The sequence below is a fragment of the Manacus vitellinus genome, unplaced genomic scaffold, assembly GCF_001715985.3.
Source record: "Manacus vitellinus isolate BGI_N305 unplaced genomic scaffold, ASM171598v3 scaffold_14_pilon, whole genome shotgun sequence".
Taxonomy (NCBI): domain Eukaryota; kingdom Metazoa; phylum Chordata; class Aves; order Passeriformes; family Pipridae; genus Manacus; species Manacus vitellinus.
Window position 1 is genome coordinate 6,084,821 of NW_021939063.1, and position 24,628 is coordinate 6,109,448.

Genomic DNA, 24,628 nt, shown 5'->3' on the forward strand with positions numbered 1-24,628 from the left:
AAAGTCAAAATCTAAGGCAGCACTAGATGTGCCAGTTTTTTCCTGAGGTGAGGACTTGTATTGGACACCACAGATGCAGATGGTGATAAAAGATGCACCTGGAGGATAAACCTTAGAGTGAACTTGGGGAAGGAAAGCAGTTCCTAATTAATGACAGTGATTGATGTTTTATTAAAACAGGTGAGGAGACTGTCCATTTGGCACAAACCCTGCCCCTGACCTATTGCCACCGGTCAATATTTATAGAGAACTGTTACTTTGGAGGTGGCAGCTGGGCTGGGATCTCTCCAGCTAGCTATTGCCCACTGATAGTCCCTCTCGTGCTGCTGCTGATTCAGAAGAATGCTCTCTGGTCACAGAGGCAAGCAAGCACGTTCCTCGGCTCTGGACATTACCTTTTCTACTTTTTGCCCCTTGAAATTACCACTTGGCTATGATTTGTTGCATTATATTATTTTGCAGTTGCATTTGTAATGAGCCAAGGAAGGAAGCAGCAGTCCCTGCAGTCAGCTGCTGTGTAAATGTGCAGTCAAGGGCCAGCCCTCAGTCCTGTGTGCAAAAGGTCCTTCAGGCCAAGCAGTGAATAAATCACCACTCTTTTCCTGTCTGGGAAGAAGTTCGAAATGAAAAGTGTTTCAGGGAGAGACCAATATCTTGTTAAACTGTCATTGCACTTAATCCTGTCCTCAGTCAGCCTGCAGAGAATAGAGGGGACCTTCTTTTACTCAGCAAGCTGGTTTCCAAGCGCGGGAGCAAACCTGCCTTTTTACGTGATATGGCACATTCCCTTCTGCGCTGTCATCACTATTAAATTCAAATACAGATAAAAGGATTTAATTTCAGGAGCAGGAAAGCGACTGTGCTCCAGCCCTCTTAATCTCTGTGCAGTTCAGATTTCGTGGGACTTGCACCGAGCGCCTGTATCAGATAAAGCCACACTAATTGTGTTCCTTCTTTTTGTGCCTCCCTTCTCCCCGTTTTCTTTCTGTTTATCTGGCACTGGATGTTTGGAAACTACAGAACTCTGTTTGGAAACAAGATCAAGTCGGTGGCCAAGAAAGCGTTCTCAGGATTGGAGGCCCTGGAGCACCTGTGAGTAACCCACCATGCCTCAGAGCTTGGGAAGGGGGGTCTGCCAAAAGTAGCTGCTTGAGAGATCTGCTAGCAATTTAATAGTGTCTTTGTAAACTGAGAAGCCAGTCCATTTGTGGGGGCCACCTGCTTCCTTCTCATTATAAGTCCGCCTCAACTTTGGCCTTTTTTTGTGCCAGGAACAAAGTTATAGAACATATGGCAAATCTGCATGCTCTTTAATTTTTTGATTTGTTCTTGGATAAGTATCGCCTTGACTTGCACATTGCTGCTTTGCAGGCTGTTACCAATGAAAATACACTGTTTCAGATGTAGTCCTCTCTCCTCCTCCCTTGCCCCAACTTCCTTCTAAATCCAGGCCCTGGCAGTGCTGCACGTTGCAGATGACTGCTGACAATCCAGGCACTGAACACCTCCATTCAGCACAACTGCCTTAGAGCCACTTGCAACAAGCACATTTTGGCTGCCTCTGTGATTTTTTTCTGTATCTCAAGGCTGATGACTCCAGCAGAGATTCATGAATAACCTCCTTTCTGGATTAAGACAGTTAAAGTATATGTGGCTGTGCTCTACAATGTTTTATTGGCTGTTGAGTGTATGAAATGCTATGGCCATCAAGAGCACACTGAAGGGTTGGAGCTGCCTGACTGGGGCTAGATTCCCAAATAAAGGTGCCCTTAATGATCTACTGAGATTTTCCTCTTCAAGCAGTGATTGCCCTGCATGTCACTTAGTAAACTTCAGCCCTAAATCTGACACTGTGCTTTTTCAGAGAGCAAATGAATCTTTTATTTAGCAATAGTTATGAGTGAAGCTTTTAAGAATCCCTTCTTTTGGAAACATTGTGATTTTTTTTCAAAGTCAACAGTATTCTCTCCAAGTCCCTTTCAAATAACTCCTCAGATGTTGCTCAGTGCAAGTATTTGCTTTCCTTATGTTTGCTGAAGGTCCAACTTGGGTATGACATTCCTGACTATCTTTGGTTATCAAGGGGGCTGAGGAATTTCTGAGCTTTGGATGATGGAGGTAGCTGAGACTGAGAAAGCATAATGGGGTAGGGAATGGCTTAGTGATTTATTCCTGTAATCTTTATTGACTGACTGTTGTTCAGGAATACTTAATCAAAATCAAGGTGTTTTGAGGAACATTTCCATGAGCTGCAAGTGCATTTGGCCTTAAGAAGCAGCTACCAAATCAACTGCTACTGTCCCAGTCATAGCATCCCTTTTGTTCACATTGCCTGTGGTTGTGCCTGCAGGAACCTGGGGGACAATGCCATCCGCTCCATCCAAGCCGACGCCTTTGCCAAGATGAAGAGCCTGCGTCAGCTGTAAGTGATTGCCCTGCACACCCCACTCAGGGGGCAGGGACCTTCCTTGCCCAGGGGGCAGGGACCTTCCTTGCCCTGGACGTGAGCAGTAGCACGGGTGTTGTCTGCATTTCCACTCATTTATTTCCCCCTCCCCTCTATCCTCCTCTGAGGGGTATTTTTACACATGAGTAGCTGTCACGGGAACATCTTGCATTTAATAGTGAGTGAAATGAGATCATTGGGACAGGTTCTTCCAGCAGCTTTGCATCTGTGCAATTATTCCTGTCTGCTCAGGAAGTCCAGCCCTGGTCCTGTTAGCTGGCTATCCTCCTCATGCTGCCAAAGATTTAATTCCCAGTGGCTCATCTGCTCCCTTGCCGTGCCTCTGTTTAGGGTTCACACACAGGACTGATATTTCAGTGATAAGCACCATTTGAACTGCATCCACTTGTCATCCAGCCTTCTGGTGTAAAAATACGGATGTGTTATCAGAGCTGCTGCTTGTGCTCCAGGCCGGGGCTCTGCACTGTTATCAGATACTGTTTCCAGTCTTGCTTGGTTTCCTTTTCTCCTCTTCTGCATAAATATTTAATCCATTGTCAGTGCATTGCTACACTCTGGAGTAGTGCAGTGTCTGTGGAACACAAAATCACTTATTTGGTATTTGGTCAGGTACAGGTTCTTCTTCCTGACATTGGAAATGAGAATCAGATGGTCACTGTTAGCAGTGACATTTAATGCCAGTGACTGGGAATGAGTAAGATAAACGTTGCATGTCTGTTGTGTATTTAACCACCTTATCTTTTGCACTGGCTCTTGGAACAAAATTGAGGTGAAAGATTGATCTTATTAGGGAAGAATTAGTGAGATCCCAGATATTGTGAAGGAATGTTTATACCATGGAGAAGTTCAGATAGAGGACATATACATGCAGAGTTCATTATGCTGAAGGGTCTCTGTGACCTGTCCCAACTAGCCAGTAGGATTTATCCCGTACTGCCACAATTTGACCCAGATTATTAAAAAAACACGTTAATCCTGAGGCTCCCATTTTCTTTGCTCCTTTTTTCACATCTCTTTTCCTAACGGAAGGTGCTAAGTTACTGTTTGGATCATAGAATCATAGAATTCTGCAGTGGTTTGGTTTGGAAGGGACCTTAAAAATCATCTAGTTCCAAGCCCCTGCCATGGGTGGTGCTGGTGGGGTTTGGAACTCAGGATTTCTCAGCATCTCGGGATGCTGAGAAATGTTTTCGTGTTTTGCTTTCCAAACTAGTGAGTGTTCCTATTGGGTTTACACAAATACCTTTGGTCACTCCTCTTCCACTGCTTCTGTTAATCAGTAAACACAACTCCAGCTACACCTCTTATCCCTGGTGATGCCAGTGTGTGAATATGCACCTTATGGAAGGCAGGGCCTCTCCGCTTACTGCCCTAGGGTTGGCCACAGAGGGAACTCAAGGCCTTACAGTGGGAGTTGGGCATCCTCTCACTGTTCAGCAGTGAAGTCCTGAATTTGTTCCCACCAAAGATGCTCAAACCACAGAGGCAGAGGAGGAATGTGTGTGGTAATGAGAGATGAGAGAGGGCAGGACAGGCTGTACTGTTGCCTTTTGCCTCTGTTGCACCTCTCCATTGTAGATGATCTGCCTCAGCTTGTATCCCTTAAGCCAGGGATGACTTTGCTTATCTGTTCCTGGGGATCACTCTGGAAGGTGGTTAATGAATACAGGGTGCTAGAGAGTGTCACTGCAGTACAGGAGTGGGTTGCTCCATGTGGAGATGAAATGCTGTTTAAATGTGTCATGTATTTAACATCTTTAGTGCCTCGAGGACATTCCTGCAGGCCTTTTTTCCCTTCCACCCATGCTGGGGGGGCGGGAGGAATGTGTCTGACATGAAAGGGCTGTGAGCCTTCCAGCCTTCTCTCCGTGTAGGACTCACAGCAGGCTGCTGTTGGTTTTGTTTCCCTGCAGCCACATTAACAGCGACAGCTTCCTCTGCGACTGCCAGCTGAAGTGGCTGCCCCAGTGGTTAGTGGAGAAGGAGCTGCAGTCCTTTGTGGTGGCCACCTGTGCCCATCCTGAGTCACTGAAAAGCAAGAGCATTTTTGCCATCCTGCCAGAAAGTTTTGTGTGTGGTAAGTCTCGCCTGCGTGTTTTGAGGTTGTATGAAGGGTAGGACTCACTTGGGAAACATTTTCTTTTGACTACCAGCGTGTTATTACGAGAGGCTTTCTGTTTTGTTTTGCTATTCAGTGGGATCAAAGGAAGCCCAAGCCTGCATTTTAAAAATTTGTCATTGGCTACAATTTATTTCCCACCAAAACCACACAGTGCATTGCTTGAACCGAGTGTATTCCTTGCAGGGCTCCCTGAGTGTTAAATCAAAAGGGACTAATGCCTGTTCCACTTCCAGATGGGGCTGCACAGAGACTTGCTCAGTCCTCTCAGTTTGATACTATCAAGACTGCAGCTGTAATTTTTTCCTCTCTGCAGTGTTCTGACCTGCTTCTGTGGCTTTGTGTTCTTCACGTATCTTTTCTCCTTCTTGGAAATAGCAAAGAGTTAAAAAGCAGAGGAGAATCTCCATCACAGCTGATTTTTTTGACCAGTAAGGCCCACCTAAATACTGCAGTTGACTCTGCACCCGAGCTGTGGTTGCAAAGCAGCTTTACTTAATATCCAGCACACACAAACATCTGCTACCTCTCTCATGAAGAAATTTAAGTGATCAGAGGAGGCCAAATTGATGCTGCTCATGCACTCAGCTTTTGTGGAAAAGAAAGGCCTGGTTTGGGAGCCAAACTTTGTGCATTGGAGCCAACCAGTGTGGATCCTGGGTGGAGCTGCAAATGGGTGTTTGAAGGAAAAATGAGCTTTTGCAAACACTGTTTAACTAAGCTGAATGCATGACTTGCATTGAACACTGAGTGGACACTTTGTTCCAGCTGTGGTCCCATGTCCCTCCTTGATCCCCTAGTGGCAGGACTCTGCCTAGGTGGCCTCTGTCTGAGCAGGCTGGGAGGCTTGCTGTGCTCATCTGGAAAAAGAGATCCTGAAGGCTCCATCCCCACAGCAACATCACAAAGCAAAGACAGCTTTGCTTCCCAGTGCCTGCCAAGTCCTCCAGGCACTAGTATACTCCTGGTTCCAGAGGCCTGGCTGTTTAATTAAACCTTAGTCAAATATTAAATTACACCATTTGTAGAAATCTAATAAATGAATCTGCTTGGACCCTTGCTAAAACCAACAGTCTTCAGGGCACAGAGAGAGTGTGTGAAGCTTTCCACCCCAGGCAGGTGACAGAAGCAAATACAGCTGCTTCTGCTCTGACAGCACAGGCTGTGTAGAGTCACAGAATCCTTCAGGTTGGAAGAGACCTGCAAGATCATTGAATCCAGCCGTCAACCTACTAGTGCCAAGCCCACCTCTAAACCACATCCCTGAGTACCACATCTACATGTCTTTTAAATACCTCCAGGGATGGTGACTCTACCATTTTCCTGGGTAGCCTGTTCTGGTGCTTGACAACCCTTTCGGTGAAGAAATTTTTCCTATTAGCTAATATAAGCCTCCCCTGGCACAACTTGAGGCAATTTCCTCTTGTCCTGTTGCTTTTTACCTAGGGGAAGAGACCAATTCCCACCTCACTACAACCTCTTGTGGGCATTTTTCCCTAGAGGTGGCATTTGCAGCCCTCTAAGTGCCCTCCTGCTCTCCTGTCCTGCTTCACACTAATGCAAACCTGGAGGTGAAGTTGTAAGTTCAGTCGTGCTCTTCATGCATGAGTTGTACAGGGAAGGATATTTTCTGTAGACCATAGTGTCTTTCTCAGGTTCAGCTACATTGGTGAAGGAGCTGGGCATTTTGTAGGTGTCTGACAGCCCACTGGTGACAGAAGGACCCAGAGGAACAACAGTCCCACCTAAACCAGCCCCTCAGTGGAGTTGTGCACTACAGAGCCAGCCTTGAGGCTGCAGTGCATGTACAACAGTGGGTATAAAAGCAGATGTGCAATAATAACTTCCATTTATGCACTGTTCAGTTTCTCATTGCATCTCTTGGCTTGCTGAAGTCTTCCCTCATAGTCCAGCACTAACCACTCCTGCTGTTTTCCCACAGATGATTTCCCCAAGCCACAGATCATCATCCAGCCCGAGACCACAGTGGCAGTCCTTGGGAAGGACATCAGGTTCACCTGCCTGGCCGCCAGCAGCAGCAGCTCCCCCATGATGTTTGCCTGGAAGAAGGACAACGAGATGCTGCACAACGCCGAGATCGAGAACTTTGCCCACGTGCGGGCGAAGGACGGGGAGGTGATGGAGTGCACCACCATCCTGCACCTCCGGCACGTCACCTTCGCGCACGAGGGGCGGTACCAGTGCATCATCACCAACCACTTCGGCTCCACCTACTCCAACAAGGCCCGGCTCACTGTTAATGGTGAGTGGGAAGCTGCTTTCTCGTTCCTTTTCTCAGCCTGAGCTGGTACACAGTACAATTCCTTGGGACTCATTTCTGGCGGGTGGTTATTCCCGAGGGTCCATTCCTGATGGTGGGGAGCTCTTAATCTCTTCACAGCAGCGGCCTGTAGCTCAGTGGATGGTGAGAAGTGCCCTGTGAGGAGCACAGACCAGGTTTGGGATGGCTGCCACCCAGCCAAGCACTTCAGCACATTCTTAACAGCTTTAGCTGCATCTCTTTGGCTGTTCAAGTAGAGTCTTTGCCCAGTAAAATGGCCCAATGAAAATGAAAATAGCCAATGAAAATGAAAATACAAAAGAATACAAGGAAGAGGGATGTCGTGATTAGAAGTTCTCTGTAGGAAAGATAATAGCTTTTTTTTCCCAGGATAACCACCAAAGAAAATTAGTTTTGATCCCAGCTCTATTGATCTGAGCGGGGCTGGTCATGGTCTCTGCAGACAGGTGAGTTGTCTAGGAACACAGGGTTAGTCCTCAGCAGTTCAGAGATATCCTGCAGAAGCACAATGCCCGTGGGTAATTGTCACATTAATCCTCGCTGGAAAGGAAAACAGAACCGCGCAGGATATGGTGTTTTCCCCGTGCGATTGCTCATCCCTTTTCTTGTTTTCCTTTACGTCAGTGTTGCCCTCGTTTATCAAAACTCCCCACGACATCACGAGCCGGACGGGGACGACGGCGCGGCTGGAGTGCGCGGCAGAGGGACACCCCACGCCGCAGATCGCCTGGCAGAAGGACGGCGGCACCGACTTCCCCGCGGCCCGGGAGCGCCGCATGCACGTCATGCCCGACGACGACGTCTTCTTCATCACGGACGTGAAGATCGAGGACATGGGTGTCTACAGCTGCACGGCACAGAACTCCGCGGGCTCCGTGCTCGCCAACGCCACCCTGACCGTCCTGGGTAAGCCGGGCCCCTGGCGCCCAAGTGGCCTGGAAGTGGGAGTTGGGAGAGATGGCTGTTCTAGTGCTCTGCCAGTTGCAGATACAGAAAAGAGACAGAGTCCGTGCTCTGTCTTGTTTCATTCTTTTGCTCTCTAGTTAACTAATGAAATTAATTAAGAGAAGGAGCAATAAAGTCACATTTCCTCTTGTGCCGAGAGAGCCCCTCCAACCAGCCTGTTTGCTGTTTGCAAAATCCTTCAAAAGGAAATCACCCTCCATCTCTCTTGTCCTACGAAATAATTTATGTCAACTGTTGACCCTTGTCCTCAGGGGTTCCTTTTTGGGAAGACTAACACCAACTGGTTATGGGAAATGAGGCCTCGGTTGTGGTTGTTGGATCTGTTGTGGTTTGCAGCTGCCATGCTCCTGGGCACGTGCCTGCCTCGTGCACTGCTATGTCTGCAGGAACATCAGGAGTGTTGAGTGCGGTCTAATCTGTTGCTACACCGTCCCCAAGAACTAATTTCTGTGTTTGTTCTCCTGCAGAGACACCATCCTTGGTTCATCCCTTGGAAGATCACGTGGTGTCCGTGGGTGAGACCGTGGCTCTCCAGTGCAAAGCCACAGGGAGCCCCCCGCCCCGCATCACCTGGCTGAAAGGTGACCAGCCCCTGGTCGTGACAGAAAGGCACCACTTCACCTCTGGCAACCAGCTGCTGATTGTTAGGAATGTTGTCTTGGAGGATGCTGGGAAGTACACCTGTGAGATGTCCAACACCCTGGGGACGGAGCGCGCGCACAGCCACGTGAGCATCCTGCAGTCCCTGGGCTGCAGGAAGGACCGGACCACGGTGGGGATCATCACCATCGCTGTGGTGTGCAGCATCGTGCTCACCTCCCTGGTCTGGGTCTGCATCATCTACCAAACCAGGAAGAAGAGTGAAGAATACAGTGTCACCAACACAGGTAGCTCCAGTCTCCTGCTGAGGCTTCCTCTGACCTTTTGTGCTGTCAAATGTCCCGCTGAGGGTGAATCACCCGTCAGGGAGCCACACAGCCACACTGGAGCAGCAGTTGTCTTATGTCCATGGTTCTCTTGGCAGACAGAGCTGGAACCAGCTTTCACTTGCTGCTGAAGCATGTTCAGAGCTGCATTTCTCCCCTTGGCTTCCTCTTCAGGAAGGTCTTTTCCACTTGGCAGTAGTTCCAGCCATTGCTTTGCAACTTTGATTTTCCATGACCATAAATGATAACTCTTGAGACAGTCTGGGTTATGTCCATGATGCTGAGAACCTGTCTTACTTCTTGGGAATTTATATTTTCAAAGACTTCAATTTCAAAACTTGAAAAATTAGATTTTGAAGCTGGAATTCCTTTTTCCATGTCGGCTGTAAGAGCTGTTGTAGCCCTGCTGATGTGGGATATCTGTTACTTTTTAAAGGAAGAAGTAGTATTTATTTCTTCCTCCTGATATGAAGAAGGGATAATTTGGTGCTGAAATTATGTGTTGCAGTGGCAATAAAGTCTCCTGCTCTCAATATTATGCAGCCTCTGAACAGAACAGAAGTATGGAAGAACCAGCCTAAGATTTTCCCACCCTGCTGGGATTTGCAGCCTTCCTATATTATGCTTAGCTTTATATAGAGTATAACAGGATTTTAAAGACATAGTCTAGGTAGGAAGTCTTGGATACGCTAACAGCAGTGTGATGTATCAATGGGATTCTTTTTTAACTACTTTTTTCAGTCCTGAAAATTTAGGGCTTTATGCCTGGTGTAATAGAGTTTCACTTGGTTTTGTGTGACAAGGGAAACTGAAATTGCCTTGTAGAAAATGGAGAAAGCCAAGGACAGCCAAGGGGCTTAAGACTTACTTGCCTTTTTAAGTGAATCTATGACCCTGTTCTCCAGAATCCTTTTACTCCTAACTTCAGGAGACAGAGGACTTGAGTCAAAGAAGGGACTCTGATTTTCAGGGGAAAGGAAAGGATTTACTTGTCCTGAAGAAACAGGACTCTACTCCACCTACCTTGTATTGACCATGCCAAATGCAAAGACTCCAAGTGCCTTTATCAGCACTCTCTCTCACAGCTTTTAAGCTTTTAAAAACCAGGAGTGGGGCTTCTGAAGGGAGAAGAGTACTTAGACAGCTCCGCTTCCATGGCATCTACAGAAAACACCAGTTCTAGATCTGGTCCCAAATTTCTCTTGAAAACATGATTTTACATGCCTCTGAAAATCTTACTGGGAACTGACATTTCTCTGCCCCCACTGCTCTAGATGAGACCATTGTGCCTCCAGACGTGCCGAGCTACTTGTCCTCCCAGGGGACTCTGTCAGACCGGCAGGACGTGGCCATCCGAGTGGACACCCAGCAGCCCAACGGGCACATCGACAGCAACGGTGAGAAAGGGTGTAGCTGTTTCTTCTGCTGTGCTGTATCTGGACTTGAAATGGGGAGGTAGAAATTGCAGCCCAAAATACTTGTAAGTTATCTGGGAGATCTTCATAATGCAATTCTCTGGCTCCTGCACTTATGCAGAGCAGGGATGTCTTTGACTTCACAGAGCTCTCCTCTCCCAGGAATAAGTGTTCCTGCAAGCAGGCTGCCTCAGAAACTGCTCAGTCAGGCCCTAAGGACTATTTTTTTGCCAATTTTGGATTATTTTTTTGGCGTCAGGTTTACCCATAGTTAGGCTCTACTAGAAAATACATTAACATTGCCTGTCCCTGCCTTCAGGCTTAGAAATTAAATGTTGGGGTTTTACAGTATTTAAACACGTTAGGGAGGAGAAGTTAAGCGTTCTGAACTGAGATTCCCCTGAGATTGTACAGGATTTATTCTGTTAAACGTTATCTGAAAATCATCTATTATCTCCACTGCTATTTTTTCTCCCTTCTACAGTAGAAATAATAAGACTAACAAGTCATTTAACTGGGAGCAGATGGATGTACTCTTTAACCAGCTGGTTCGTTTGTTACAGGTATGTGTCAGACTGATGCTGGAAGGTGTCCAGATGTTGAAGCTCCCGCTGTAGGTTGCAGACAGCCCAAACTGTGTATCAGCTATAATAAAGACACTTGGAAAACTGAAGACATGGCTGATGGAATGCTTGTTCCAGATAAGACAGGTACAAAACCCATTAATCTGGGAAGGCATTTCGTGTTTGTATAGATCAGAAAGCCCTCCTAGTCAGGCAGAATGAACATGAGAAATTTTTACCTTCAGAGAAAAAAAAGCCCAGAATGATTCTCAGGTGCAAGCACAGTAAATTTACTTTTTTCTGCTCGCTTTGATCCTCTCTCAAGCTTGGATATTTGGAATTTGAGGAACCATCAGAAAGAGACAGACTAAAGCTCACGATCACCATTCCTTGCAGCTGGCTGATGGGAATTCTGATTTGAAATATTCCTAAAATGTGAGAGCGCTTTCAAACTGAAGGTGTTAAATTTTTTCACACTCTCTGAAAGAGGCTGTCGACTTCAAAGCTCAGCCTCATTTTAATTTATTTATTTTCAAAATCTAAAGGTTGTTTTGGGCACTACACCTGCCTCTGCTCTTTGCCAATTTCTTGGGTGTTACGCTAGTACTTTTCTATTTTTAGGATGTGTTTTCTGTTCTCTTGCTGTATTGTAACAGCCACACAAAAAGAGCCAGTGAAACAAATTTTCTTTCCAGGAGAAACTGTAAAGTTTAATAATGGAAAGTTGTTGAGTGCGCTAAGGAAATTAACTTTGAACATATAGCACCTCCTTCCTGCTTGCAACTGCTTTGATTTCAGCTCATCTGTTTTTCCCACTAACAGTAATAGCATATCTGAGATAACAGTGTGAGATGATGGTGATCCCTGTAAAGGACCAGTACAAAAATGAGAAAGGTAAACTTGGTATTTTAAAGCAGGTAGAGGAAAGTTCCACTTTGCATTTCTACCCTGACTAGAAAGCTTGGGAAAGGAAATAAATGCACAAGGGTTTTTTTTTTCCTTAAAAAGTCACAAATTCTTTGAAGTAAGCCAACCAGCTAGGCCTATTAATTGAAACTACCTTTAGTGATGGTGGCTACAGAGTTCTGAAAAGCAGGTGTGTGGCAGCCCTGTGTAAAACTGGGAAGTGTCCATGTTACTTAGTGAGAGATTCCCACACCAAAGTAAACAGAGCTGCCCTTTCCATCCACAAGTTGTGTGCTCCAGTGCTGACCACTTCCAGCTGCTCATCTTGGTTTGTTGCTGTTTTCCCTTCCTCCCCCAAAGGCTACGGGCTGCCCGTGGTGTGCACGGACTGCAGCAGCAGCACGGACAGCATGAACGTCCACATTTACCCCAGGGACTCCGAGTACTACCCCGAGAGCCTTAAGACTGTGGATAACCCCCATCCCAACGCACTGAGCAGCAAGGAACGGAATAGGAAGAGGGGTGCAGGCACCAGCCTTCTTCATCCTCAGCCCTGCAACGGGATTGCCAGCGGCAAGAGGGTGGAAACAGACGGGACCCTCTACCCCAGCAACCACGACAGGATAAGGCCTGTGAGCTCGACCAGCCCGCTGCTTGCAGACACACACGGTACGTGCTCCCCTGGGCTCGATTCTGCTCCTCACATGCACTGTCGGGGTTAGAGCAGAGCCCTGCGTGCTCCCATCAGCCTTTTTAACTGAGTCAGGGGTGTGAATGATAGCAATGGGGTTGGTTTTATCATAGAATAGAATTATAGAGTCATTAAGGCTGGAAAAGACCTCCAAGGTCATGGAGGATGAGTGCTGGCAGGCTGAGCATCAGCTAACCCCGCTGTCCTTTGGGTTTTTGCAGGCTCTTCACAGGCAGCAGCAAAGCCTTCAGAGCTTAACAACCTTAATTTGGTGAGAGCTTCACCAGCAGGAGGGTCATTAAAGCAACTGAATGTGCTTCCCGAGATGCCCCCAGCACTACTGGATCTGCAGAGTGCAGCAGAGGTGGAGCAGGTCCTGCTGCCCAGCGGAGCCCAGCCCTGTGACTCCGCTCACGAGCCGAAGCCACCGACCAGGTCACCGGACTGAGAGCACAGACTGACACAGTGCAAATTAATACACTATTATTTTTTTTTTAATTTTTTTTTTTTTTGCACAGAGTATATAGGCTACTTACTTCTACCTCGAATCTCGAACTGATGACCTGTCAAAGGCAACTGACTGAGGTATGAGAAACAAGCTTGTATGGGGAACAAACTCCTGTTCGAGCGTCATCTGATTGTACATAGTTTAAAACTTCCCTGAGAAGTATGAAGTGTTCAAAAGTCAACTTGCATATGAAGCACATAAATGCAAGGGATTATTGTGTAAAGAGAAAAGTATTTGATACAATTGTACATAAGAGTTTTCATATATAAATATATATATATATATATCTTTTACAGAGGCTATTTTAATCTTTAGTGCATGGAAAACTGAGTGAAATTTTACAATTTTGGCAATATTGTTTTCAGTATCGGATTGCTGTTAAACTTTGTGAGAGAAATAATTCTGGTGCCTTAAATGCATAAACAGAACTTTAAAAAGCCAGACTATTCCAAAGGGACTGTCCTCTTTTCAATGGAAGATCCTTTACATCGAGTACACCTGGGTTGGGGCAGTCCCAGGTACAGGTTGGGCAGAGAAGTGACCAAGAGCAGCCCTGTGGAGAGAGACTTGTATTGGTGGATGAGAGGCTGGACACGAGCCAGCCACGTGCATGTGCATGATTCTAAATATCAATTGGGTTACTTAGCACAAATTTCCTTCCCCTTTGAAATTTATTGCACTTAACACATTTAAACAGAGATCTTCAACTGTTTCAAATGAAGTTTATAAAGAAAAAAAGCAATGGGAAATTACATAGCAACCTGATATTTTCCTGTTGCTGGAAGAACTTAAATTCCTTTATTTTTCAAAACTGCATAAAAATTAGTATTTGAACTGTGACTCTGTGAGATGTTAGAGTGGACCACACAAGAGGCACTAAAAAACTCAGCAACAGTGTGGAGCCCCAAAACAACCAGAGGAAAAGGCTGTCATGGCTAGGAAGCAGTCGTTACCAAAATAAATAACTTGTGCAGTAAACCAGGGGTGGTCTCACACAGTGCACCTTTCAAAAACATCATCACAGAAGGTGTTACCTGCCACGTGAGCTGTCACAGCACTGATCACCACAACACTCACTCCCAGAGGATCCAGCTTTACCTGCGTGAGGTGCCTGTAATGATCCAGCCTTGCCCTGCTTAGAGGGAATAACCCGTGCCAGTATAATGCATATTAACACCCAAAAAATACATCTGTTCTGGAGGGGGTTGGAAACCATAGAGCTGTTTTGTCAACAAAACTAAATCGTGCTCCTAAGGGGACAGCTGTACCATTAATTCATCCGATGCTTTTTTTCCCTGCAACACAATATTACACTTTGTAGTTGAACACCATTGGCTCCATCTGCAGCCAGACTCTGTATTATGAAAATATCACCTTCAAGTGAGTTATGCTGCCTCGTGTAGCAATTCTGGGCTAGTCAGAAATACACTCATTTAGGAGGAGAACCATGCATTTATGGTTGAATAGACTGTTAAATGGCAATGTCCCAAATATTTTTTATTGTGGTCTTTTAAGTTCATCCATTAATGGGGGGGATAAAGAAATACCCACCTCAGTCAAACAGATCTTTGTCACTTCTGACTTCACTGTGACGCTTTTTATTTATCGAGGGACTGCCTTCTGTTGGCATCATTACCTGTGGATGGAGGACTCCCAGTTCTTTGTGATTTGAGTTCTGCTAATATGAGGTTGCTAAAATTCTGGTGATGACTACTTTGGGGGAAGGTTTATTAGGTGGGTTTGTTACTTTTTTCCTTAGGAGCAACTCAAATGCCAGTTCCACTGAGGGTGAGTCTGGTGGGAATCCACCTTTGCTAGGCCTGGGGCGCAAAACAAGCACCAGAGGCAAGGGCAGAAACACTTACTTTTCAGTTCAGATTTATCACTTATGGACCTGCTTGAGTGCTGCCACACCTGTGGGCTTCCAGGGATGCAAGGTGCCCCTTGGTGTTATTAGAAGCTGGTCCTGCCCAGCCTTACCTTGAGGGAAGGACCTCACCTCTGAGCCCAGCAGCTGCTGAGTGTCAGTGCAGAGCAGCAGCTGCCCCTGGATGAATGGAGGCGTAATTCAGCCAGTACCTGTCTGTACCAGTTCCTGACTATTGACACGTTTGCACTTTGAGACAGGTGGTGAATTATGTTGAGTGCCAAGTTTATTCAAAGCAAAGGAAATGGATGTTAGAAAATTATAAACCGAGCGTAGTTTTCCCTTTACTGAAGGGAAAAGTGCTCCAGAACCGACTCATGGAGCCAGGGACACGGGGAAGATGGGAATGATACAATGGATTCATTTTGCTGGCAGAAAAGTCATCACCATTGCGGATACAAAAGCATATTTGCCACGTTAACATTTGAAAATAATGTTTCTGAATAAAGTTAACTGCCTAATGTTATGACTTCCACTAAATATGTGAATTTGCTGCTTCTAAGAGGCAATGTGAAAGAGGAAGTATTACTTTTGTGTACAAAGTTATTTATTTATTAGAAAATTTGGTACAATGTTGTACATTGAAAAACATGTAAGATATTGAAGTGTCTAACAAATGGCATTGAAGTGTCTTTAATAAAGGTTCATTTATAATATTACAGCTGTTTTGTTGAGAGTGAGCTTTTGGGAGTTTCAGTTGAAAATGAAATAAAATTCTAATCCATTGCTATACTCTTTACTGTCTTTCTCTGGTGAAAATGCAAACTAACTGCCAATGTACCCACTCCTGAAATTGGATCATGAGATACTGTGGAACAGCGTGAGGCTCTGGCAGCCTGGTGTGTGGACGGGGTGGAATTTGGGGGCTGTATTGAAAGACAGAATAAAGAACTCATAAGAAATAGATTTCCAGTGTATCAGCTTGCTTTAGTATCTGGCAAATCCCCCTTATCTTGGCACTGAGAACAGAACAGATGGGGGGGTGTGAGTGTGTGTGTAAGTAAAAACAGGGCCAGGACAGCACCAGGCCCAGCTGCAGCTGTGAACACCTCTGGTGTTCCCAAACCCCAACCCCACCCTGGATGGAAATTCCAGCGGCAACTTTGGAGATAAGCCTGAATTCCTGCTTAAACTAAAAATCTCAATTCAGTTTCTGTATATTTAAAAAAAATAATAAAAGTATTTCCTCCTCCAAATTATAACTTTGGGTATAAGGCAGGTTGTCTGAGACTACTCGAAGTCCCTTAACACATGTAAGAGTTAATTTTTTTTAAAATGGAAAAGAAAGAGCCTTTAGGAGGCTGGTGCCTGGTCTGAGATTCACGTGTTATCCTGCTTTATTCCAGTAATGGGCTAAAATTAATTTTTTTAATTTTCCTAAACTTGAAAAAAAAAACATTGCTAAAACTCGATGCAAAGGGAAAAAAAACCCCACATTTTTAGGTCTGTTCCCCCCCTCACCCCCATAGTCCAGAAACTAAAAATGTCTTTTCCATAAGGATTAGAAAAATTGGTACATACAGAACAGCCCTGGCCACCTGCTGGGGCTCTCACTTGCCTGGTACTGTTCCTGGGTACCTTTGGCCTTCCCACAGTGATCTGGGATGCGGAGCTGGTCCATCAGCACAGCAGAACAGGAAGCACTGGGGTTGCATCTCCTCCCACCATTAGGCTGGCTAAAACAATTTGGCTAGTTGTTTGGTTGATGTTGGGGTTTTTTGTAAATTAAAAAAAAAATAAATCCAGAATGGTGATGACAAAAACTGATTACGCAATGTTAAATAAAAACAACAAAAAAATGCATCACGTGGACCCAGCGACTTACTAAAGATGATTATTTACAGCGCAAGTAATCAAATGCATCGACTGCACTGCTAACGCCTTCACCATGTTTAAAGAGCAAATATAAGTTAGATTTTGAGACAGAGTAATAAATCTTCTCCTTCCCCCAGCCCCTAAATTTGGCTCTGTTATATATATAGAACATCATAAAAGAGAGACAATCTCCAAGTGGCAGGAACAGCTACACTGAGCCTTGGTAACGGGAAGCGTTAACAACCAGCCAATATGGGACTTGGCTGAAATTCCCCATTTTAATTGAAGATTATTTTTAAGAATTAAGTCCTTTGTTGTGTATGTTTTACTTGTCTGCCAATTATTTTCTAAGTTTTTGGCCTCTAAAAAGTCATTACTATGTCATGGGATGACAGCCTTAGTCATGCTGGGCCAGGTCGCATGTGCTCCCTGGTCATGCACTAACCTGGTTTGGCATTTGTTCCTCCACCTACCTGTATATCATCCTCATGAGGCAAACAGTCTCAAATTCCAGCACTCCAGGGGAACACATCATCCCTGGTGCCTCCGTGCTGGGATGACCAGGAGGGAGTGTGCACAGAGCAGGCAGGCAGTGGCACCAGGACAAGCCCGATGTCTGTCCTGCTCACCCAGCACGGCTCAGCCCACACATGCCAGCTCCCACCTGCTCGTCCCCTGTATGAGGAGCTTCCCAGCACCATGGCCAAGCCCAGGGCAAGGTGTGAGACACCACTGCCTGTCCCAGCCCCGTCACCCACCGTGCTGGTGTAGCCCAAGGAGGGGCCTTTTGGTGCTGCCGCAGCCCCTTGGCTTTGTCCACCCAGAGAAACCCACGCCAACACACTCCACAGCACCACTCAGCCAAGCTGCTGTAAATTTGGAGCTCCCAGACCTGATGCTGGTAATGATTTTGAGTAATTCCAGTAAGGTCTTTTCACCGTGCTAGTCCCTGCACCATTTTGGTTGCTACACCTTCTGTTTCCTACATGAGAACCGCAGCAGAGTTTTGCTCTGCCTGCCAGCAGCCCCCTGAGAGCCCTCAGGATCCATCCATACACAGCAGGAGAACCCCCATGTTCTCCCTGCCTTGCCTTCCCAGGCTTTCTCCTGGGCTTCAGCACTTGAAGCTCCTGCTCCTTCAGCTGCTGAGGGATGAAGACCAAAAGAAGGCAGAGCTCCATGTCTTTGCTCAAGCACAGCTGTAAAATAATACAAGCCTGTGCTTTTACTGGAGAAATGTGAGTCTGATTAATAAAGCTGCACTGGCTCCCACACAGGAATGCTTGCTGAGCACCTGTAGGTATAAACAGGAATATAAACTTCCACAAATACAGCTCAAATCAGAAACAAATGGATGATTGTCTTTTACAAAGAGCTCTCCCAACCCAGAATACTTTTGGTGCTGTTGGAGGGCAGCAAGGCTGTAACTCTATCAGCCCCTTCCCCTCCCCACGTTATGAGGCAGGTGCCACTGAATGATGAAAACTTGCTTTATTTCAGCCTCCCAGCTCAGCCCCCGAGCTGGAGGTTTCCAAAACACTTTCCCTGCAGGAGTTCTAATAACGCCTTTCACGGCCACTGTAATTAGCTGTTTACCCCCCAAACATTACTTTTTTGGCACAACTCTCACAATGACCTCACTCACTTTCCATGCAGGAAAATTTCATGTTTGGGAAATTGGATTATTGGAGGATTTACTTTTCTCTAACAGTGAGAGTGGCTCTCAGCCTGCAGGACAGCTGCTGAGGAAGGCTGTGCTCGTGGCCCGACTCCTCCTCCGGCTTCTCCAGCTCCTCGGTGGCCACCGGCAGGACCGGCCGGGCTGGCTCAGAGCAGCAGCTGGCGAGTCTTCTCGTATGTCCCCAGGAAGATGAAGCCTCCCAGGCTGATGGCTGCCATCCGTGGGACAACACCTGCGAACAAGCTGAAGGCAAAGGAAAGGTGGCTTCAGGGGAGGAGCCGGGAGCAGGTGTTCCTCGGCCGGCTTTGGAAAACAAAGCCAAGAAAAACTCTGTCTTGCTGATTTCTTAAATCCCACCCCACTGCTCCCTGAAGGAAGTCTGTCTGGACTTCCCTAACACAGGACTCCCAAGGCTTGTGATTTTTAACCCCTCTCCACACTCCTCAGGTGCAGAAGGAAAGGGCAGGAGGTCTTTATGGTGGGAGCTCAGACACATCCACATGAAGGGTTGCAGACAGGTGGGAAGCGTCCCATCCTCTGCTGCCCTCATCCAGCCTGGGCAGAGGGATCTCCTCTCTCTGCCAGGGGCTCCTCCACTGCAGAGACAGCCCTGCTCGCTGCAGCAGCCCGCTCCCAGTAACACACGGGCCAGCCAGGATGGAGCAGGAATATTCAACCTGTGGTGCTTTCAGCTGCCACAATTTTTAGGTGCCTGATCCTAATAGTTCTTGGAAATTAACAGGAAACTCATGTGAAGCCAATTGCTTGAGACATCTAAGCTCCCCTTTCGTTCAACAATTTCAGGATAGGCCAGTGTATTCCCCCAGAGGATTACAGGCTTCCTCTGTGGCAAGCAAGGATTAAACATTAGGCTTGAATCCGTTTGGCATCCCCCCCACCTGGATGTATTGCCCTCAGTCTGGCTGAGCTCTGCAGGGACGCTGCCCTCGGCTTTTCCAAACACTGCGTGGTCCCTGCCAGGAGCATGTCCACAGCAGGACAAGGTGTAATTCCTGGTGAGGCCTGACTGTTCAGGAGCTCCCTGCTCCCAGCCTGTGCCTGGCTTCTCGTGCTGCACAGGGAAACCTCTGGCTGCAGGAACTCTGGCTGTAATGAGCTTTGCTAAGGAGCCTGGAGCACACAGGCAGATGGAAACATTTTATGGCTTTACTAGACAGCAATTGGGTCTATTACCATAATGACAGCTTTAAAACAGAGTAATTTGTACAAGGCATGTATGGACAGAGCACTGATAGGGCAAATCCTATGGAGCAGCATCGCTCCCAAAGCACACACCATCCCTCTCCTGCCGAATTAGGCGGCCTCATTACGGGAGCAGTGGCAGACATTCATTTCCAGAACAGCCCACTCGAGACACCTCTATTACACAAACAGGAGCTGATAACTGAGTTATCCAGAAGCTGCATCCCTGGCAACCCCCTACTACTAACCATCACTTCCAAGAATCCTGGCCCTGCTCCCTCCAGTTTCCCATTCCCACCTGTACCCGTGGCCTCTCCAATCCACACTTTCCCCCTGAGCTCCCTCCTGGGGGAGGGTAGAGCTGCACAGCTGCAGGGAGGTCCCAGATCTGGAGAGCTGAGCTCTGCCACACATCTGATCCAAACTGGTCCCCACTGGGCCATGCCTGCTTCCATCAGCAGATGAGATAAATTGGATTTATCTCTGCTAGCCCCATCAGAAACCGCTCTGGTGGGCGCAGGTCTGCTGTCTAGTTGTATTTGCTCTCTGTCTGCACAGATTTAACCTGGCACTCTGCCACTCCTCAACCCCTAACAGGAGACTAACAGAACCCCTGCAGTTACCCTCTGGATCATAGAATCATTTAGGTTGGAAAAGACCTCTAAGATCATCGAGTCCGACCATTAACCCACTGCCAAGCCCACCACTAAACCATGTCCTCAAGCACTACACCTACACATTGTCTGAACACTTCCAGGGATGGTGAGTCCACCACTTCCCTGCAAAAGTGGATAAGGCACTGCAGGGCCTGGACACAGCACAACGGGGCCAGTGCTGAAAAAGGCACTGTGTGCTCAGCTACAAAACTCACGTATTACCCTCTGGACCAATGAGGTGGCCATGCTGAGAAAAACCACTGCTTTTCTCTGGCTACAGCTTTGCACCAAGCTCACTCTGTGGGCAGCTTGTGTTTTGCACAGCAGCCAGCAGGATCTGGCTGTGGAGAGCAGTGTGGTTCACACCTGCCAGGCCAAGTCCATTCCAATAAGGAACCTCACCGGAGGAACAGGACACCCAGTACAAGCTGCCAGCTCCATCCCCAGGTACACACAGGCTGGGACAACCCATCTCACCAGATTTATCACTCCAATAACCCTCACGAGTGAGTTCCAAGCTTCACCCACAGCTTTCAAACACCTTCACCTCCTTGTGTGAAAAGCAGTCAGACAAGATGTAAACCCCCTTTCCCGTGAACGGTTCAGCTACTCCGCTGGCAAGAGCGAAGAGGCACACGGATCCTCTCACCCCCCCCCATCCCACCTCCCCCTGCAGGCCTGGCTTTCCCTGGACAGAGAGGGATGTGAAATTTCTTGGCGTGAAGCAGAGGGATTTACTAGGTGCAGACCAGGAAGCTGAGCCCTGCGCTCTGGTTTTAATAAGGTGGCAATAAGCAATGCGTCTTTCTGCCCTCAGAATTCCTCCTCTTCAAGCACGAGATTTATTAGAGGAGCCATAAATCATGTCATGTTGCAACTGGCCAAAAAAGCCCGACATTTTTATTGTTTTTGATTAATAGATTTATAATTGGCAGCAGGCATGGCAGCCTCTACGTTTATTTTTCCCAAGACTTTCTTCCTTTTCCTCACAGCTGACGCAGCTTGGCCTCCTTTACATGTTACTTTTTCTCCAGATCACTTATTGTTTTGATTTCAACTGAATTGTGTTCCCTTTGGTTCTAGTCCACGGGTACTATCTTTAGGCAGAGTTTAATTTTGGGTTGTTTAGAAAAGGGCTCTGCTGAAACACCCTGAAAAGAACACAAACATACATTTTTACTTTCTGCTGTTGGCTGGGGAATGGGGGAGGTTTCCTCAGCCAAATCCATGCCTCTTCACACCCCTCAGAGCTCAACTGCCATCAGCAAGCCTCACTTCTCCCATTCCCTTTCAAAACATGCCTTAAGAGTCCACCAAGCCATGCAGGACTCAAAACTCATCTACTGCCACATCACCTCATCACCTCAGAGAGGTAAACCTGAGACAACCCATCTCAGTGCTGCCGGGGGGCACAGCTGGACGCCTTCCTGGAATCGGTGTTCAGGAACTTCCTGCAATTTGTTTTGAATTATCTCCCACATGTGTAGAAAGAGGACTGAACTTTTATTAGCTGGGCAAGCAGAGATCAGATGTTCAGAGAAAGCTGTCCCCCATAGAGCAGTGATGTGGAGGATGCTTTGGGGACGGTTTACAAAGGTTAAAACAGCGCCCTGAGAGCATCGGTCACAGCGAGGGGGTTAAAAACCTATGAGAAATTACAGGGAAAAGCCCCAAGTAAAGCTTCCAAAAATCTCTCAATTTCTCTTCCAGGCCATGGGCAGGTGAGAGACAAGCCCTACTGAAGGAAGCACAGGTTAAACTCAATGGGTTGGAGAAGTTGTTTAAGACATATATTCACTATGAGTGGCGAACAATTGGTATGAGTCACGCCCCCAAAGAAGGCAAGGTGGTGTACATGAAGTAGGTAAAAATCAATAATAATTTATAAGCCTGTGACACCTCAAAATGTTCTACAATGGCTAGCAGAGGAATCTGTGTTCCCACACCACTCCAAGGTCAGGAGGGCAATTCTTTTGTCTCAGACCTGAGCAAAGTGAGGCAGTTAAGAGACTGGACTGACATCAATCCAGACTTCCACAGCATAAGAAATTGCCAGTAGGTGGAAAAGGCTGTCCATAAGGGACACATGACTCCTATGCTGTCCTTCTCTGACATCTCAGGAGGGGGGATTCACACACTTCAAGAGGAAACTGTGGTCCTCAATGCCACAAGATATGCAAGCCTGAATTTAAATGGATACAAAACACAAACACTCACAAAGTCTATCATGGGTTGTTAACACAAAACCGCCCTCACCTCTGACACCTGGAGCTGGGCTTAGAGATTGTACCATGGATATACCCCCAATAATCCCTATTTCTGTGCTCTTCCCTGGATATTGCCCCCAGCCAGTGCTAGGGCCTGAGGGACTTGTTCTTAGCTACCTGCTCCCTGTCCAGGTGTACAACAATCAAAATCTTTTCTCTTTGACAGAATTTAAATATAAGCAACCATCCCATCCTCTCCCATCCCCTGACACGATACAACACCCAAGGTGCAACATGTCCTTACCCTGACAGGCCTTGTGTCCTCCAGATGCCACCAAGGGCAGTCAAAACGTTCCCAGTGGCATTTCTGGAACCAGCCTGCACCACAGAGAGAGAGAGAGAGGACACTGTTGGTAGAGATTTAGACCTTAATAAAAACACACTCTTAAAGCACCAACAAGTGACTTTGCAGCTCACTGCAGCAGGACAGCATCCTTGAGATTTTTTAAAAAAGCCCCAAAACCTGAGCAGTGCATTGCATGTGAAAATTGCCTTAAGTGCAAACCAGAGGACAAACAGCAGAACTACAGATTCTGTAGTTATTAGATGTGTGATCTAGTTTGTGGAGATAACTAATATAAAGAAGCTGTCTGAATGGTCTCAAAACACCTCAAAGCACCCTCCCTCCCCTACCAATGGTACCTGGCTGCCCAGGACAGGGCACAGATAATTCAAACCTGGTTCTTACAGTTTTATCACCCACACTATTGAAAGACAAAGAATCTGCAGCAGATGCAGCCCAGCAATGACAGATATGCCCAGCAACACGGTGAGCACAGATGTGTGTGACTTGGCTGGGGAGGTGCATGTTATCAACAAGTTACACCCCCACACTGAGAGACATGAGCAACAGGGTGAAAACCACCCATACAGCCTCCAGGATGCCTGTCCTTTGCCAACACAACAGCTCTTTTCAGGGTAGAGAAAGGCTTTAGGAATATCCACCTGCTCAAGGCTTTTAGCTATGTAGCTGTCAGCTCTGCTCTGGGTCAGTGAGATGATGATGGGAACATCAGACCCACTATCAATTTATAGACTTATTAAACTTACTGATCTTATAAGCAATCTTCCTTTTGCTCTGGTTGGCAGATGCAGGCCATCACAATCGCTATGGTTTAAAATTTTAGGACAGAAAATCCAGTGCCAAGCCCTCCTCAGAAAACACACACACACTGAAGCCCAACAGTTATCAAAACAACGGAGGAATAAATCCCTGATGGGCAGTTTAACTTTGGGTGTCTGACTCTGCAAGGATTTTCTCCTGAAGACACTGCATGAGACTCTGGTCAAGCCCAAGCCTTGTTTCAGACAAGCCCATTGGGAAAGGACCAGAGGAGCAATTCAAGGAAAGGAACACAACAATTTCATTAGTTCTGCATGCAGTGCCTGTTCACATCTAATCCTGCTTTTGGGGACAAGACCAGAAACGATTATTAATAGGTGCTGGATTTCATTCTGTAACGACCCTACAGAAAGCCTGGAACTACCAGGCCAGTCACCTGTGTGTCTGCTGGACTCCTTCACTCTTACCTTTGCCAACATAATTCTCGTCTTCGCTACGTCGAGAGGTGTGGTGACTACAGCTGCGAATCCACCTGAGAAAATTAAAATACCAAACACAAGTGAGACATTGTTGGGTGGATATGAATGCCACACTGCCTATAATTCCCAGGGCTGTGGTCAACAGTGCTCTGTTATTAATGCCTACAGCATTTTCCCCCCTGTCAGAGCCCAGGTACATTTGTTGAGGGTCTGCACACAGAGTGTTTTGTTATCGTGTGTTGACTTAAGAAAACGGCTCTATACTAGTTAACTGTAAATCCAAACAATCCTTTTGTTTTGGACTCTACATGTATGAACACATGAAGGTTGTAATGATAACGGATTACAGTTCCAACAGCTACAGCAAGCCTGAAAGGAAGAACCTGCTTATTCATTTGCAGAGATGGGAAAATAAACCAGTCCCACTGTGTTCGGCCTCAAGAATTAAAACCTGACCAATCAAATGCTACAAAGATAAAAAGATGCTCTGCATCTGAAACACACAAGCTTCAGGGGCAAAGCTAACCACTAGATACAGACAGACTGGATCTGGACTGTTAGACCTGGGACTCTGTTTGAAGGAAAAAAGACAAGCCAGTGTTTGGGATGGAGCTCATCTCCAACAAATGAAATCAGCTCCACTTTGGATAACAACAACGTGAAGCTGCCCAAAG

At 46.7% G+C, this 24,628-nt stretch overlaps 2 protein-coding genes across 2 annotated transcripts in view; one reads left to right on the top strand and one right to left on the bottom strand.

Moving 5' to 3' along the window:
* The window catches only part of LRIG1 (leucine rich repeats and immunoglobulin like domains 1), a 158,435-nt gene extending 142,739 nt beyond the window's left edge, over positions 1-15,696 (top strand). The window contains exons 10-19 of the mRNA XM_029958315.1: positions 1,021-1,092; positions 2,351-2,422; positions 4,381-4,544; positions 6,529-6,849; positions 7,513-7,794; positions 8,322-8,741; positions 10,055-10,177; positions 10,759-10,905; positions 12,025-12,333; positions 12,577-15,696. Coding sequence (XP_029814175.1) covers positions 1,021-1,092; positions 2,351-2,422; positions 4,381-4,544; positions 6,529-6,849; positions 7,513-7,794; positions 8,322-8,741; positions 10,055-10,177; positions 10,759-10,905; positions 12,025-12,333; positions 12,577-12,803 — 2,137 coding nt within the window. The 3' untranslated portion in view covers positions 12,804-15,696. The remainder of the gene's footprint in view (positions 1-1,020; positions 1,093-2,350; positions 2,423-4,380; positions 4,545-6,528; positions 6,850-7,512; positions 7,795-8,321; positions 8,742-10,054; positions 10,178-10,758; positions 10,906-12,024; positions 12,334-12,576) is intronic.
* Positions 15,697-18,081: 2,385 nt separating this feature from the next.
* The window catches only part of SLC25A26 (solute carrier family 25 member 26), an 83,743-nt gene continuing 77,196 nt past the window's right edge, over positions 18,082-24,628 (bottom strand). The window contains exons 8-10 of the mRNA XM_008925701.2: positions 23,943-24,007; positions 22,657-22,730; positions 18,082-18,529 (exon numbers count right to left, since the gene is read on the bottom strand). Of these exons, the coding sequence (XP_008923949.1) occupies positions 18,433-18,529; positions 22,657-22,730; positions 23,943-24,007 (236 nt within the window). The 3' untranslated portion in view covers positions 18,082-18,432. The remainder of the gene's footprint in view (positions 18,530-22,656; positions 22,731-23,942; positions 24,008-24,628) is intronic.